Source organism: Glandiceps talaboti, chromosome 18 (assembly GCF_964340395.1).
Source record: "Glandiceps talaboti chromosome 18, keGlaTala1.1, whole genome shotgun sequence".
Taxonomy (NCBI): domain Eukaryota; kingdom Metazoa; phylum Hemichordata; class Enteropneusta; family Spengelidae; genus Glandiceps; species Glandiceps talaboti.
In genome coordinates this window covers 8,429,493-8,445,000 of record NC_135566.1, presented here as the reverse complement: position 1 = coordinate 8,445,000, position 15,508 = coordinate 8,429,493, and the positions used below count along the sequence as shown (strand labels likewise).

General features: G+C 35.7%; 3 protein-coding genes across 3 annotated transcripts; 1 reads left to right on the top strand and 2 right to left on the bottom strand.

The window, feature by feature from the left end:
- Positions 1 to 595: 595 nt before the first annotated feature.
- Positions 596 to 3,662, bottom strand: LOC144449342 (serine racemase-like). Its single transcript, XM_078139870.1, has 6 exons — positions 3,492 to 3,662; positions 2,773 to 3,003; positions 2,006 to 2,125; positions 1,553 to 1,627; positions 1,083 to 1,295; positions 596 to 772 (listed from the first exon to the last, which is right to left on the bottom strand). The coding sequence occupies exons 1-6, from the start codon at positions 3,660 to 3,662 to the stop codon at positions 596 to 598; spliced, it is 987 nt and encodes a 328-aa protein (XP_077995996.1).
- A 2,235-nt stretch (positions 3,663 to 5,897) lies between these two features.
- Positions 5,898 to 11,657, top strand: LOC144449341 (serine racemase-like). The gene is made up of 6 exons (XM_078139869.1): positions 5,898 to 6,071; positions 6,616 to 6,846; positions 9,078 to 9,197; positions 9,635 to 9,709; positions 10,453 to 10,662; positions 11,481 to 11,657. The coding sequence occupies exons 1-6, from the start codon at positions 5,898 to 5,900 to the stop codon at positions 11,655 to 11,657; spliced, it is 987 nt and encodes a 328-aa protein (XP_077995995.1).
- Positions 11,658 to 12,017: 360 nt separating this feature from the next.
- Positions 12,018 to 15,488, bottom strand: LOC144449507 (meiotic nuclear division protein 1 homolog). The gene is made up of 7 exons (XM_078140052.1): positions 15,441 to 15,488; positions 14,966 to 15,031; positions 14,309 to 14,366; positions 13,700 to 13,815; positions 13,355 to 13,462; positions 12,801 to 12,960; positions 12,018 to 12,561 (listed from the first exon to the last, which is right to left on the bottom strand). The coding sequence occupies exons 1-7, from the start codon at positions 15,441 to 15,443 to the stop codon at positions 12,455 to 12,457; spliced, it is 618 nt and encodes a 205-aa protein (XP_077996178.1). The 5' UTR covers positions 15,444 to 15,488; the 3' UTR covers positions 12,018 to 12,454.
- Positions 15,489 to 15,508: the final 20 nt, after the last annotated feature.

Here is a 15,508-nt window from a genome sequence, read left to right as displayed (position 1 = left end):
GCGGCAACTGAGACTTTTCCCCTCAAATAACCAAAGATATATCCACTAAAAATTGGTCAATTATTTACAAAGAGAGACTGTACGTACGTACGTTGGTAGTGTAGTGGCAAGTTTAAATCTTAAGCTGTTTTTTTTAATCTGTCACCATGTATTAAACTATACTGGTGTAACTGTAGTATAATTTTTCAACCCAACAACAAAAAATATTCACTGAAAATAGTTACAATACCGATAATTAGACATTGTGCATGTTAATCCGTAGTCAATATTATTCGCAGTAACAGGTTGAAATCGTGATCACCGTTGAGGGCGCTAATTTTAAATTTGATTTGAATTATAGCGTATACAGCTACAAAAATCCGTTTGTACACAGGTGTTGCGATACTTTTAACGGTGTATGATATTACAAGTAAGCTATTCTACCTAACAAAACATTTTTTTTTTGAACGAACATTCCTGTGGCAGCTTTAAGTGTTGACTTTTTCCATATTATTCATCACTTACAATCATGTTGTGGTGAAGCATACCGCTATTCAAAATATATTGTCCTTGATGGCGTTAAAACTTAATCACGTGCGTCGATTAGTTTCTTGTCTTAGAACCAAGACGACAGTTTGGAGAGGTCTAGATTACCACCAGATAAGATAATACCAACGTTATTGATGTCAGTTGGAAGTGCTTTGAACTTGTCAGATAGGACGGCTGCCACTGCAGTACCAGCAGATGGTTCAATACATATCTTGACTCTCTCCCACATCAGTTTAGTTGCTTGCTGAAATGAAACCCGAGTAAAATAATACTTTAATACGTTTTTGATTTTATGACGATGTGTAATTTTCAAGAAACTGACTAGTACTACTCGACGTTTTACTAACGCTGCATGCAACAAAGGCCTACATACGATGATGGCATATACACGACATATGTCTTCATAAACACGCATGTGGGTTATACTTACATGAGAGAGAGAGAGAGAGAGAGAGAGAGAGAGAGAGAGAGAGAGAGAGAGAGAGAGAGAGAGAGAGAGAGAGAGAGAGAGAGAGAGAGAGAGAGAGAGAGAGAGAGAGAGTATTTACACTCACAATAATTTCATCTTCTGTGACTGTGATAACATCTTCAACGTTATCTTTTATAATAGCCCAAGCATTTTCGCCAACCGAGGCTACAAGACCATCGGCAATAGTATTTCGTGGGATTTGTGACGGCGGCATGAGTTTACCAGCAGCAAATGATTTGGCACAATCATCGGCAGTAAGTGGTTCAGCTGCATAGATCTTAATTTCTGGTTTGATATGCTGGAATAAAATAAAAAATACAGTAATATGAATCAGCATAATCAAATTAAACATCCCTCTTGGTCAAGTTTATTGACCATTGACAACAGTCAAATAATAAATAAGAATTACAACTCCACTCGTATTCTACAAACAATTACATCCCAGAAAAATGGTTGAAGTAATAAACTACTCGATTGACGTATCAACCAACCCACTGGCGATACAAAAGATTAAATACATGACAAAGCTAGAATAGTCCCCCCAAAAAATCTCACCTTTGCAGCTATACAGATTCCTGCAACCATGCTTCCAGATGAAACTGGTGCGACAATGGCATCGAGGTGTGGAACCTGCAGTATGTGCGACAAAGCAGGAGTGATACAAAATGTATTGTTATTTTCCTACAGTTAAATGATTCATGATTACTTTTTCATAAACAATAATAGTAAACAGATCTATTTCATGAATATGTACAAAAAACAATACCATGGCTCCATTTACTAATAATTCATAAATCATACTATTTGTGTATTAAAGGGGCACAGGCTTTTACAACAACAAATTATACGTTTTGGGGCGCTTTTTTTTATCTTGGCCTTTAACAATTCTGCTATTATCACGTGACACTTGAAATGACTTATAAAATCTATGATTCAAGGCTCACGGTGTTTTGAAAATCCTTCGGTGTATACGCCGTGTAAGTTTTATACGAAATAATTCTTATTTACCTGCTCTAGAAGTTCTAAGCCCATTGTTCCCTGTCCAGCTATAACGTCTGTAGTGTATTTTGAAGACAGGAACTTTGCACCCTCTTCTATGACAATCTGTTTTCTCATGGCTGTGCGATTCTTTGTGATGAAGAAAATGGTGCTCGACATTAAATGGGGTAAGGCTAGGAATCAATAGTTATGTTCTTAGATAGCCATTACATACAGATATTGCAGACAATTTATCTAACTCTCAAATATGAATATTGTTATTCCTGTTTGAAATGAAAGTTTCATTGTTCGGCGATTTATCCTATTAAGTTTTTCTTACTCCAAAATGTCCCAAGAATTAAGTGTTTTAGGAATGTTCAGACCCTTCATATGTTTCATTATATATATATGACTACATGCTAATTCCAGCCTATATTAGGTCTATAGCCGTATTTTTTGTTGTTTTCGAACCATTTATGCTCATGGGGGCAATATAATTCTTTTTGCACCTGCTCCCCTTCAACGCGCGCGCGCGCGCACACACACACACACACACACACACACACACACACACACACATACACCACACGCACCCGCACACGCACACACACACACACACACACATACACCACACGCACCCGCACACGCACACACACACACGCGCGCGCGCGCGCGTATACACACAAACAGTCGCGTGATGTAAATGTGTCTCGTCTTCAATACAAAATAATTCAAGCATTTCGAGAAAGAACTGAATGCAAAAATGTGTGAGCATGATTAATTAAAGACGTACCCACCTTTTCAGCAGGTCCACATAAAACTACTGTAGCACCGTAACCTTTGACCGCATCGATTTTCAATTGAGATGACGTATTCGGCATCACTACAATTGCTGGAACTCCTTTCAGTCTGGCAGCTAACGACATACCTTGTCCAAAGTTTCCACTGCTTTGTGTAACGACTTTCACTTTTGACTTGTCTTCTGTTTTTTCTAACAACGAACAAATAGCGTTGTATGCACCACGAAACTGTCGAGAAAAATGATATATATGAAGTCTACAATCAGACACTGCATCACAATCGTCGAAAGAAATATTTTCGTACATACTTTGTAGGCCAGGACTAATCTGGTAATAGAAGTTGCCTAAGGTTGCATTGTATTCAGTTCTGAAATCATCATAACAAGTACATTATATTTCAAAATAGTAATCGTACACTTACATTAACGGAATAATTTCATTGACTATGAAATCAAGCATCTTGTTAGTGAGCATAAACTTTTACCTGGCACTAATCACTCGCGCGCAGGCGCTCGGCAGCAACGCAACGACCTGACTGATCGACCGAACTCAATATTGCAATAGGTTCTAGCGAGAGAGGACGCTGTCTTCTTTCCTTCACACTTCAATGCGCCCCAGACCGGTGGATGGTCTGAGAATACACTTGCAATTTCACGTACATGCAATACTTGAAGGTACAGCTATCAATTTGAAAATGATCACTTAGTGTACAATACCTTAAAAGCCCCTGTTTTCTGAAAGAGTTCACATTTGAAAAAGAGCTGTCTCCCTGCTAAGCCATCCATAGTTTTACTTGTCATAACTTGGGTATAGTGAGCTTCTGGTTTGATTCTTTCCACCGCTTTTTGTACATCTTGGTACGAAATACAGTATTTTGTCGTGGCCATGCTATCAAGATAAAAATAGAGATGTCACTTGTTGGTATGAAACATGAAATATGAGATCATTAATTCCCTATAACAGAATAATTCTCGCAACGAGCCAATGCCAATATAGGTGGCAGGTAGTACGAGTATAGATGGCAAATCATCGGATGCGAATAAAAATAGAGATCGAAGTCGAATGAATAAATGGAAATAAAAATTAACTCAAACAAGCATGTCGAAACGTGACACGTTAAGACATGTTTGTAATACATGTACATGTACAGGTAATAAACTTTATTTCATTTTAAAACTTTGTGGCTATTTCTAATTTTATTGATCGTGTGAGGTGTGTATGTTGTGTGCATGTGGGTTTTGGTGTAGACATGGATGTACATTGTATGGTTTCAAAACGTCACGCCCCATATCCGAATATCCGAACTGTCCGCATATCCGAACAAAATCGATGTCCCCCCTTGAGTTCGGATAATTGGAGTTTTACTGTAATATTAAAGCGTCAGTGTAAAACGTTTTCATGTTAAACACAGCGCTACTGAGCTGCCATGTTGATAACAAAATTCAAGGAAAATGAAAATATAGAGGTTCGTTGGAAGAAAAGTATGGATGTTGCTCACACATACAGGTATTTGATAAGTTACTAGTGTATGTGCCTATACTATAGCATGGATTTCTATTCATAGATCAGCCATAGATCTTCCTGAGAAGGTGACATGTACATATCTATTTTTGGCAAATTCTGTGGTATTTTTTGTAAAAACTGATCAATACTTTCTGCTCTTTCTGAAAGTCCAGGTTGATTTGTTCTGTTCTGCTATTTGGTGTGTATATGCTCAGGTTTTGATCCATTTTGAATTATTTTGTATACTATAGTCTATACTGTTTACTTGCATCTTTTCTAGCTCAAACCACTTAAGCAGAACTTCAAAGGATCGTGGTCAGGAGGACTGTTGCCGCAGAAGTGTTTTGTTTTGTTTGTTTAAATCTGACTGGATAAAACGTCTTTGATAATATTCCCGATAAAAAAATATTTAGGCCTATAGCTTTTCATCCAGCAAGGCTGTAAAATAGAACAAATGCCAAATTAGTGAGAATGCTATGTGTCTATGTATTCATGGGTACTCCCATAGAAAGGTGTATGTGTCGCCCAAATGGGTCACTATATAAGCCTTACATGGGCCTGTTTGTGACTGGAAATTGATTTTGATGCAAATAATGGAAGAACAAATCAATTTCTGCAGTGGCATGGCCTTGTCTGAACTAAGGTATTTGCATCATGAAAGAAAGAGAAGAGTGTTTCCACTGTAATTTTAAATTCAGCTTTTGAAACGCTGTGTTTAATGACACCCCGGTTTGTTTCATAATTATGCTGAGTCCCCGTAGGTAAGAAAGACAGTGGACCTTTTTTTTTGTTTGAAATTCTTTTTTTCTGTTATAAGGTAGGAAACAACCTTTTTCTCTTTTCGGGCCGTAAAAGTTTTTATCTTTTCTCTAAAATCCCTAAGCGAGTTCTCTCCTAAATTACAAAATAGAAAACAACACGCCTAAAAAAACTTAGTCGCTCACTTACAACAGTTACTGCAATTCACACAACACATTTTTTGTTTGGCATCAAAATTTCACACACAGTGCTATTTCTGAATAGATTTGTACTTTTTCTGTTCCGATTTACAACAGTTTGTGAAACATTTGGTGTCCGCACATCTTGGCAGCACATTCAAGGGTGTTGTGGCGATATTAAGTAACCCTCTCATTTGATTTTTAAAGTAATCTGTCTGTTACTTTTATCCACTTTATCAAGTCCCTCTATATGTGATCGGGTGACTGTGCTTTTAATTTTTTATTTTAAAAAGTTCTCGTTTTCGATCAATACAAGTTCAATAACAATCACTACCATCCCGATTAAAAAGGTCATGACCTTTGGTTGACGATTATCTCGTTGGCGATCGGCTACTCATCCACGCCTGCTGGTCAGACGTTGTTACACTTACAGGGTTTCTGAACACCGTGCGTGGTGCTATATGTAAAAATTGGGCAGTACAGTAACTTGCCTAGTCTGTTAAAGGTAGCAACGCTAAACTCCGATAAATTACAACCAATTTGACAGACTCAGTTAATCAGAATTCCACGCACAACGCAACGGCACATGTTCTCCGTAACAGCTGACAATATTACCCTAAGCCTCGTACAGAATACTGAATGCTGCAACATTAATTACAACGGAACAATTATTTCAACGTCATGACAGAAGAGGAGAAATACTGTATTTCGTACGAAGATGTACAAGAAGCCGTGGAAAGGATCAAACCAGAAGCTCACTACACCCAAGTTATGACAAGTAAAACTATGGACGGTTTTGCAGGGAGAGAACTTTACTTCAAATGTGAACTCTTTCAGAAAATAGGAGCATTCAAGGTAAATGTCCTGAATAGGGGATTGCTTTTGATTGAATGTATGACCCCAGTTCCTGGGCAAGGTCGTGCACACATGGCATGTATACCACTGGAGTAGCGACGGTCGACGAATGGAATACTAGTATCACTGAAGAAGCTATGTACGACTGAAGAGCTATGGCCATGTCAGGGTTAATTTATTTAGGTCACAGTGGAGGGGTCAAAGATCAACAAATCAACAAATACGCTGACCTGTAGACATTACCTTCATTGTTTCCTTTTATGTCAATAATATTCACTTCTTTTTTCAAATTAGATAGCTTAAACAATGATGAAAGAAAAAAACGAAAAAATACAGTGGTAAAAAGTGTAAATTATTAAATGATTATTCATAGCTCAAATTTAGACAATAGCTTTTTAAAAAAAAATACTTTGCTAAAAATACCATAAATGTTTGAGGGAACACAGGTCCAAACATGTGTGTATCAAACGTATTATTTCAATCTATGTTACTATAAATTTGATGAATTTAGGTGTCAGTAATATTTTTGTAATTTTGTTTACAGTTTCGTGGAGCCTACAACACCATCAGTAAGTTAGTCGAAAATGCAGACGACAAGTCCAAAGTCAAGGTCGTAACGCACAGCAGTGGAAACTTTGGTCAGGCTGTAGCACTGTCTGCAAAATTAAAAGAAATCCAAGCATTTGTAGTCATGCAGAATATTTCACCTCAAATCAAACTTAATGCGGTCAAAGGTTACGGAGGTACAGTAGTTTTATGTGAACCTGGTGAAAAGGTGGGTCGGATGTATGAAAGTGTCACACAGCATAGTCCCAGGGACCCTTTGCTTCAATGGTTGCTTTCAGCTATATGTCCTCTTAATTTACATGTAGACATTACCCAACCGTTCCGAATTCGAACATAAAGAGTACGTTTTCATGCAATAACGACTCAACACACCACTCAGATACATCATGGTATACTTTCCCTTTGTAATTGGCTGCACAGATCTTGTCTACCAACTATGTTCATGTCATACAGCTCTATATAAATTCTCTCCTTTGATTTAGAAAATGTGGCATAATTGTAAATGACATCATCTGACACAGTGGGTAGATTTAAAACACAGTAAGAATTTGCAGCCTATATTTTTGGCAAAGTAAAGTAATTTTAAATTCAAATGTCTAAATATTGAGGACATGTCCGAAATCAACCAAGGGAAGGATCTACTGGTTACGTGTCACTTAACCTGCTGTCAGCCTAGCTGTCACTAATCTCTTATTTATTTGTCTGTATTTTATTGTGTATGTCACTTATATAATTTATGTTGTCATTTCTGCATATTAATCATCTTAAAATCAAAGAATGATAGATAGCATATCAAATAGTTTGGCAATAAGAAACACAGGTACTCAATCAATCTGTATGATTTAAAAAAAAAAATATGTATGATAAATAAGACTTATTTACCATACATATTTTTTTTAAAAATCATACAGATTGATTCGAGTACCTTTGATAAGAAATATATGACCAATATGTGATAAGAATGAACAACCTCTGTCCACGTACAGACATTTCTAGCCTACCAGTAGTCTTGAAGGACTGACACTACTTTACTACCCTAACTACCATCCAAAGTGGAAGATGAGTGAAAATTAAAAAAAAATCAAAATGGAAGTTAGGATAGCTGAAATAATGTGGTAGCATATAGTCCTTCAAGACTTACAGGTAGGCTAAAATTACTTTATGTCTGTGTACAAGGTCAACATATATCAGACAACTACAGTTGACTCTTGACTACAATTTTATGAAACTAACTTTAGCTTGAACATGTCAGGTCTTGACATTACTCGTTGTAATATTGAAAGGGTTTTACTAAAGCCAGTACTGTCAATGACCATGAGATGATTGTTGTTTCATGCCATCATGATGTTATTAAACTCTGAGTGGCCATATGGATGAGAATTGGACATTTATTTTGGAATTTAATTCATAAAACAACTATACTATTTTTTCCTACTTGAAAAAAAAAAGTGAAATTGTTTATACATGTATATGAAATAACATATACCAAGTCCTTGTTTGTAACTCAATAATTGCAAAAAGATGCAAAAAGTGTAAAAAAAAACCAAAACATTGTTATTGTATGTATAATAACAAACATTTTACACATTTTTAAAAAATTGTTTTGCAATTTATCGAGTTACAAACAAGGACTCGGTACATGTTATTTCACATTGTTTTTGAAAGTAGAAAAATATAGTAAAGTTGTTTTATAAATTAAAAATCCAAAATAAATACCCATTTCTCATCCATATGGCCACTTTAACCCCCAAAGCTTGAATAGAAATGTTTTTATTGTAAAGCCACCCCATTGTTTCACACTCTTGTCATATTCCCTATCCAACTACAACTGAAGTCAGTAAACATGAAACAAAATGTAAACTGACTGAAGCCTCAACTAAGAATTTGTCTAATTTACTTTTAGTAGCTAGGGACAGCATTGTTTGTTTGTTGTTTGTTTGTTTGTTTGTTTGTTTGTTTGTGTGTTGTTTATTCTTTCTTGTGTGTGTTGTTCTTTTATGTTTGCTTATGCAATAAAAAAACAAACTATATTATAAACTTTAAAAAAAAGACAAAAAAAAAGACCTCAACCTCAACAAAATCTTACTATTAAGTCTACATTTTGTCATCTTGCTCAACAAAGATCTTACCAAAAGTGCATAATAAATCATTTACAGTGTAGCAATCTGTTATGATAATAGTATCACATACAAACTGAAAGACAACAGAAATGTCACTAAGATTGTGTGCGTTATAGATGAAGAAATGTTGCAGCAATATATGTAAAACTTTTGTCAATTTATAAGTCAGATGATGAAATGTAGTATAGTTAGTCAAACTTTCTGTTCGGTGTTCTGTTTCTTGTTTCCTGGCTTTCGTTGTCATAGTGATTATCAACTTAAGCCAATCAGTAAACTCTTCATCGAATTCTGAGTCACTACGTTTTTCTGTTTACTTCAGGCCCGACAAGAAATGGCAGACAAGGTAGCAGAAGAAGAAAATGCTGTTTTTTTGTCATCAGCTCAACATCCAGATGTTATAGCTGGTCAAGGGACAATGGCTGTGGAACTTTTAGAGCAGGCATGTTTCAATATTCAGTGATCAATAATTTTCTAGTCTGTTTTCCATCATACCTTTTATTTAGTATGCATAAATGCCGATATTGGAGCATATATATGCAAATGTAATGAGGACAGCAGCAATTGCCCTTGTGGAGGATGATGGTTATTTCAGTAGTGAATAGTCATGTCAGACATAGAAGACATTACAGACAGACAGACAGACAGACAAACTGACATCAGACAGATAGATAGATAGATGGACATTGAAAAGACAGACAAACATAGTAATTTCTACTTCACTATTAATAACTTAAAGTCCCATGTCAATGTCATGTGCCAGTGTAGAATCCCATGTCAATGTCATGTGCCAGTGTAGAACTGTTACATACCAATCTATATAAGTAGTGGGTTTCTGATGCAGTCATCCTGACCCACAGTCTTTCTTTCCATGTGTAGGTTCCAGACCTTGATGCTATTGTAGCATCAGTTTCAGGTGGAGGTATGGTTGCTGGAATTTGTGTAGCAGCAAAGGTGAGACTTTTTATTATTGTACATGTACCAGAGATTACTTGCACCAGTGCACACATACTACTAGTAGTATTTGCACTGCAGTGCAATACCGAAAATATTATTGCATACCTGCATGCAAATGACATGCAAATGATATGCAAATGATATGCACATGCATAAGCATGATTATTTTTTGTACAAGAAAGCACATGATTGCATAGTGTCAATTGTATTGAAATTTGTTTTGGATAAACATATGTAAAAATAACAGAACCCCATACCACGCGGGTCCCAATATGGGTACTCAGGGGTATTTGTACTCATGCTTACAGTATTTTGGCTGCACTTTCACGAGCATAGCGAGTGAAAGTATGGCCGCAGAGAACACTGCAAGCACTCATGCAAATACCCCCCTCCCCCCCCCCCCCCATACACCACACTTGCACTCGTGTGTCATGGGGTTCTGTCATAGTAGCATTACTCCGAATTGAAGTCGGTACTTTCAAGAAACACACAGAAAATGTTATGCGCATATTGATGACAAAATCCATTACCATAGACCCTACACGTGTCTATGCTATTATATAGGGCACTTGCCATTCAAATCATCAGTATGCTCAGATACAAAGGATTATGGGATTATCTGTAGTTATTATAATATTTACTATGGGGTAACTGATAGGGTAGCCCTCCTGCCAAGGTCAGGGTAACTATAGACTATCATTTGTGGTTGCCAACGTGACAAAGCTTTTTCTTGATTTCAGCATATAAAACCAAACATCAAGATCTATGCAGCTGAACCACTTAATGCCGATGATTGTGCCAAATCATTTGCTGCTGGTAAACGTATCCCACTACCTGGACCACCAAATACAATTGCTGATGGATGTGTGGCTTCAGTCGGTTATAACACTTGGCCAATTATTAAAGATAATTTGGAAGATGTGATTACGGTTACTGAAGAGGAAATCATTGTAAGTGTTTGTCTATCGTGTAACAATAAAGTTTTCTGTGATGAAATACCATGTGTATGCTGTAGCACTCTAAAACACATGCTGTCCTCCCATGCTGTCCTATTCTACAGTATGGCATATCAGTATGCATATCCGTATGGGACAACATACCTGTTACATACTACACTTAAAATTTTCTGATTAAAAAAAAAAAAAAAAAAAAAAAAGAAAAGATTGTACTCTTTAGCCACTAGGGGGCACTGTTTGCAAGCAGATTTTTGGTTATAAAAATGAGGGTCGGAATCAGAGTACTTTGGCATACAAGAAAATTGTCCTCCCCAGTGAATGATAACATTAGTTGATAGAATTCTTGATCAATTCTAAAACCCTTTGTTTATGTGATGCAAATTTTAGAAATCCATGAAGTTCTTTTTATAAGTGCAATATTTTGACTGCTTCATGTACTAACATGTCGTTGGTCTCTATGTTGAATTTAATGAACAAATCTGTGATTTAATGTGCTGTGCTCATTTTATATTGTAAACCTAGATATTTTCGCTTCTAGAAAATTTTGTGATTTTACAGTCTTCAGCTAGTTCTCAAAGATTAATTTTTACTAATTACCAGACTGGAACATTGTCTTCATGTACACGAAGGCATTATAGTCTCTATTTTTGCTTTTGCTTTCCAGGAAAAATAAGCAAAAATAAATCTGTAGCAAATTTCCAGGTTTCAGTATATTCTATATTTCAGTATATTCTATGCAGTTTTAGCATGTCATTTAAAGGAATTGTAATACTTTGTACGTAGTTCACTTAAAACTGTTTATCTTATTTCAGCAAGCAACTAAACTGATGTGGGAGAGAGTCAAGATATGTATTGAACCATCTGCTGGTACTGCAGTGGCAGCCGTCCTCTCTGACAAGTTCAAAGCACTTCCAGCAGACATCAAGAAAGTTGGTGTTGTCCTATCTGGTGGTAATCTGGACATCAAAAAACTTGTCTCTTTGTTTTGAAGGAATAAACCTTCATATTAATATACATCATTGTGATGATCGTGCAATAACAATCAAAAAAATATTGAAGCAATTGTATGTAATCTCAGAACACGTTGGTGGTCTGAGATGTAATGTGGGAAATTTCTACATCAAAATATAATTTGATGTTCTAAGTAATTTCCAAAACAAAACAGACTTTCGCAGGAAAATTTAACAAAAGACAGCGTAAATTTGCAGGGTAAACACAGTAAATAGATATTAGACTCTGTACAGCTCAATAAATTAACACTAACAATGATTTCAGTTTTTTTTCAGTTTTTTTAATAACAAATAACCAAACACATTGTAAAGTTGCTACTGATATCAAAGACCATGAGGCTGTCTTATCTGCCTTTTTCTTTTTAATAAGTTGTAAAAATTTCAAATTCTCAAACAGAGAGACTATCACTGAAATATCACTACTGGTGTGTATATTTGTGCAGACACAATTTTTTAATCAATGAAATAAATATTCCCCTTCTTGGGAAACTTAATTTACAAGTAAAGTTTGATCAGTCTCTTTGTATGCTTGGTCTCTTAGCATTTACACAAATGAGAGTCCTACTTCAGTTTTGATGATAGAATACGCAAAGAATGGAGTTATGACCTTCAACAGCCCTGAAACACATTATATCGGTGATGAGAGCGCCCTCTGTGTTGCATTACGACAATCGGAGCATGATGATGTCACAAGTATTGGTCAATGATACTGAATGTCATCAAAATAGATTTTGTCAGTGGTCTCAGCTTGACATGAACATTGGAAAGTCACTGTATTAGTCCAAGTAGTCAAAATCCTCAGGAATACCAAATTGTTTATCTATCACTCTCTCTTCAAAGCCAAATTTCTTCTTGCACCATGACTTGATGGAGAATACATTATCTGAAAAAGTAGAAATTGAACAAATTTTGAATTAATAACATTAAAGTCACAGCATTTTTTTTACTGCATTGTTGGTTGATGAATAACTTTGTTGAGAACTCTAAACATGAATGAAAGTATTCACATGAATCGTAATTTTTAATATAAAAGACGTTGACAAAGAGCATTGGAAAAAATTTGGCAACTAATTCAATTTTCATAATGTTCAATTACAGGACAGTTTCAATACATTTACATACCTGTCCATCTGTTAACGGCTTCCTTAGCTGTAACAGTTTCATTTTGGATTTCTTTTAAAACCTCTGGATCACATTCTCTGTATTTCTCAAGTTCTGCACACAGCTGAGTGTTGAGTTCCTCCTTTTCTTTCAGATCTCTTAACAACTTGGTTCGCTGATCCTGGTGGTACAACAATAACACATGAATTTTATAGTTTTCATTATTGTGCCAAATCCAGAATGAAACCTAAAATGCTCCCCATAAGTATCATAAAATACTTAGGCCGCACTTTAAAAATCTGAATATAGACGTATACATACATACACACACATATCCATCCACCCATCCATCCATACATACATACATACATACATACATACATACATATATACATAGACAGACAGACAGACAGACATTAGTATAGCATTAGCTTCCATGACGGGAGCAAAATACTGTATTAACTTTTATAACCATGAAAAGTATGTCGAGTCTCCAAGAATAGCAATGACAATGATATACTAGTCACAGTTCCTGTGATAGAGGGACTGTGTGCGAGTAAAGACAAATTACATACCGTATCTTCTCTCCCTTTCTTGGCATTTTCTATCAATTGTCTGGTTGTCTTCCTTTTTTTCTCACTCTGTTCTAGCCTATTAGTCAAGTCATCAATTTTGCGTTTACACTGTAGATATAAAAACAAACAAAACTGACTCTCTGAAATACATTGCCGGAGTGTTGGTCTTCTTTGAGTGTGTATGAATGATTTTCAACATTTATATTTCATTGAATGTCTAACATCAACTAAATAGAAATATGTGAAAACTCTAAATTATCCATTTCACTTCTTTGTTCATGAGTTTTTAATGTTTGTCAGAATGGGTGTGAATTAAATTGATCATTGTTTGAGTAGAATACTTACATTTTGACTGGCTTTGCTGGGATATGCCCAGAAATAAATAGAAGTACCAATTTTGTCTGTATCCACCATGGCATCATCAACCAAACTCTGGACTACATCTTTCACTGACATAGATGCTGTCATCAAGAACAAAATTACATGGTTACAAGGTGTGATATGATGAAGTGTAAACAAAACAATTAACATTGTTCTACTTTGAACTTGCTCCTTGACTTTGAATATTTCATAAAGATTCTATTTCTGTTAAATTATGGGTTTTGTTGTTTATCCAGGCATAGACTCTCCACTCACCAACATGTTTGGTGGGTGGCGGGTCTATGATCCAGGTCAGTCTGTTATCATATGTCATTGACACAAAAGGTGAAGGTCATGACATGTCCAGCTGACTGCTGAATTGTATTTATTTCCACCAGAAACACACGATAATAACAATACAAAAGGACAATATCATCAATAAGAAAATGTGCTGGTGAGGACCATGGAAATAGTTCACTTGACACTAATCTAGTTAGTTGAACTAAAACAGAAAGCTACCAGCAAAAGTCTGGATAAACAGCCATGGGTTATACTGTGGGAAAAAAGAGATGGATTTCTAAATCACTAACTTACTTATTCCTTTCTCCTTGGGTCCTATTTTCTCCAATTCTTTCAACTGGAAAAAATCTTTCTACAATATAAGACAGAAATAAATGAAAATTATGCTGTGATTGTATCTTGGAATAAATCTGATATAAAATTCACTTCTCATTGTCTATGGTATAAAGTCAAACTTATGATAACTTTCTGAAGTATACTAAACCCTGGGAGGGGGTGGGGAAAGGGTATACTCACCTACTTGTTTGGTAGGGTTGTACATTCCCCTGGTGCTGAGACCTAGACCCCAATTTTAGACCAATCTATGCTGAAAAATATCCCTCAATTTTAGATCACCTTGAAGTGAGAGGAAAATTAAGGCCATTTCAGACCATATCTGTTCAATAAACTCACTTTAGATCAGCCTCCATCTGAAAATCTGGATCCCCATCTAAGACCAACACTAGCCCTGCTTGCTTGCACGATGTGGTAAGTCCACAATTCGATTCTCACTAACGTTGTGTGCAGTGACAAATCAATACAGATTTTAAGTACACTATAGTCATGCAAGTAGGTCATGTGTGATTGAGAGACGTGTCACTTACTATACTTAGTATTGGAGAGAATTTTACACACGGTAGAGGTATATACATCAAAAACAGTGCAAAATCAAAAAAGTTGATAATTAAATACCTTCTCATAGAATATCTCCATCATTCTACTTCTCTTCTCTTCCAAACTCAGACCTTTACGCTTTGACTACAACGTGAAAGAATGGTGTTGTTAATGTCTGTCACTGTAAGAGTGAACACAGTAGTAGTAGTAGTAGTAGTAGTAATAGTAGTAGTAGTAGTAGTAGTCGTAGTAGTAGTACTATAGTATACTTATTATGCACAAACCTACATATGAAAAATACACAATTTGTAGCTAAAAATAGAAATACGAGAAAACAAACACTAAAATATAATAATAATAAACATGTCAACCTATAAACCATGCTATAATTTATAAACTAATGAATTTCATTTTTAATCTGGTACTGTCTCGATCGTATCGTAAGGATCTTATTTTCTTAACCAATTTACGGTATTTGTACATGATAGAATTCCGTGATTTACGAAATTACACACCTGACACAGGAGAGAATGTTTTTTCGTATAAAACTTACCATTTTTGCCACTAAAATTACACACAGCCAAGTTGAATATAGCGCTGTTTTTATCCCATAATTCCCTA

Bases quoted from the DNA above. Each gene is read 5' to 3' on its own strand.
- LOC144449342 (XM_078139870.1), bottom strand. From the start codon at position 3,662: ATGGCCACGACAAAATACTGTATTTCGTACCAAGATGTACAAAAAGCG. The intron at 3,004-3,491 runs GTATTGTACACT...TTTTCTCGACAG, and splicing joins AGAAAACAGGGGCTTTTAAG to TTTCGTGGTGCATACAACGC. The intron at 1,296-1,552 runs GTGAGATTTTTT...ATTTTATTCCAG, and splicing joins GAATCTGTATAGCTGCAAAG to CATATCAAACCAGAAATTAA.
- LOC144449341 (XM_078139869.1), top strand. From the start codon at position 5,898: ATGACAGAAGAGGAGAAATACTGTATTTCGTACGAAGATGTACAAGAA. The intron at 6,847-9,077 runs GTGGGTCGGATG...TGTTTACTTCAG, and splicing joins TATGTGAACCTGGTGAAAAG to GCCCGACAAGAAATGGCAGA. The intron at 9,710-10,452 runs GTGAGACTTTTT...TCTTGATTTCAG, and splicing joins GAATTTGTGTAGCAGCAAAG to CATATAAAACCAAACATCAA.
- LOC144449507 (XM_078140052.1), bottom strand. The intron at 14,367-14,965 runs GTATTTAATTAT...CTTATATTGTAG, and splicing joins TGGAGATATTCTATGAGAAG to AAAGATTTTTTCCAGTTGAA. The intron at 13,816-14,308 runs GTAAGTTAGTGA...TCTTGATGACAG, and splicing joins ACCCAAGGAGAAAGGAATAA to CATCTATGTCAGTGAAAGAT.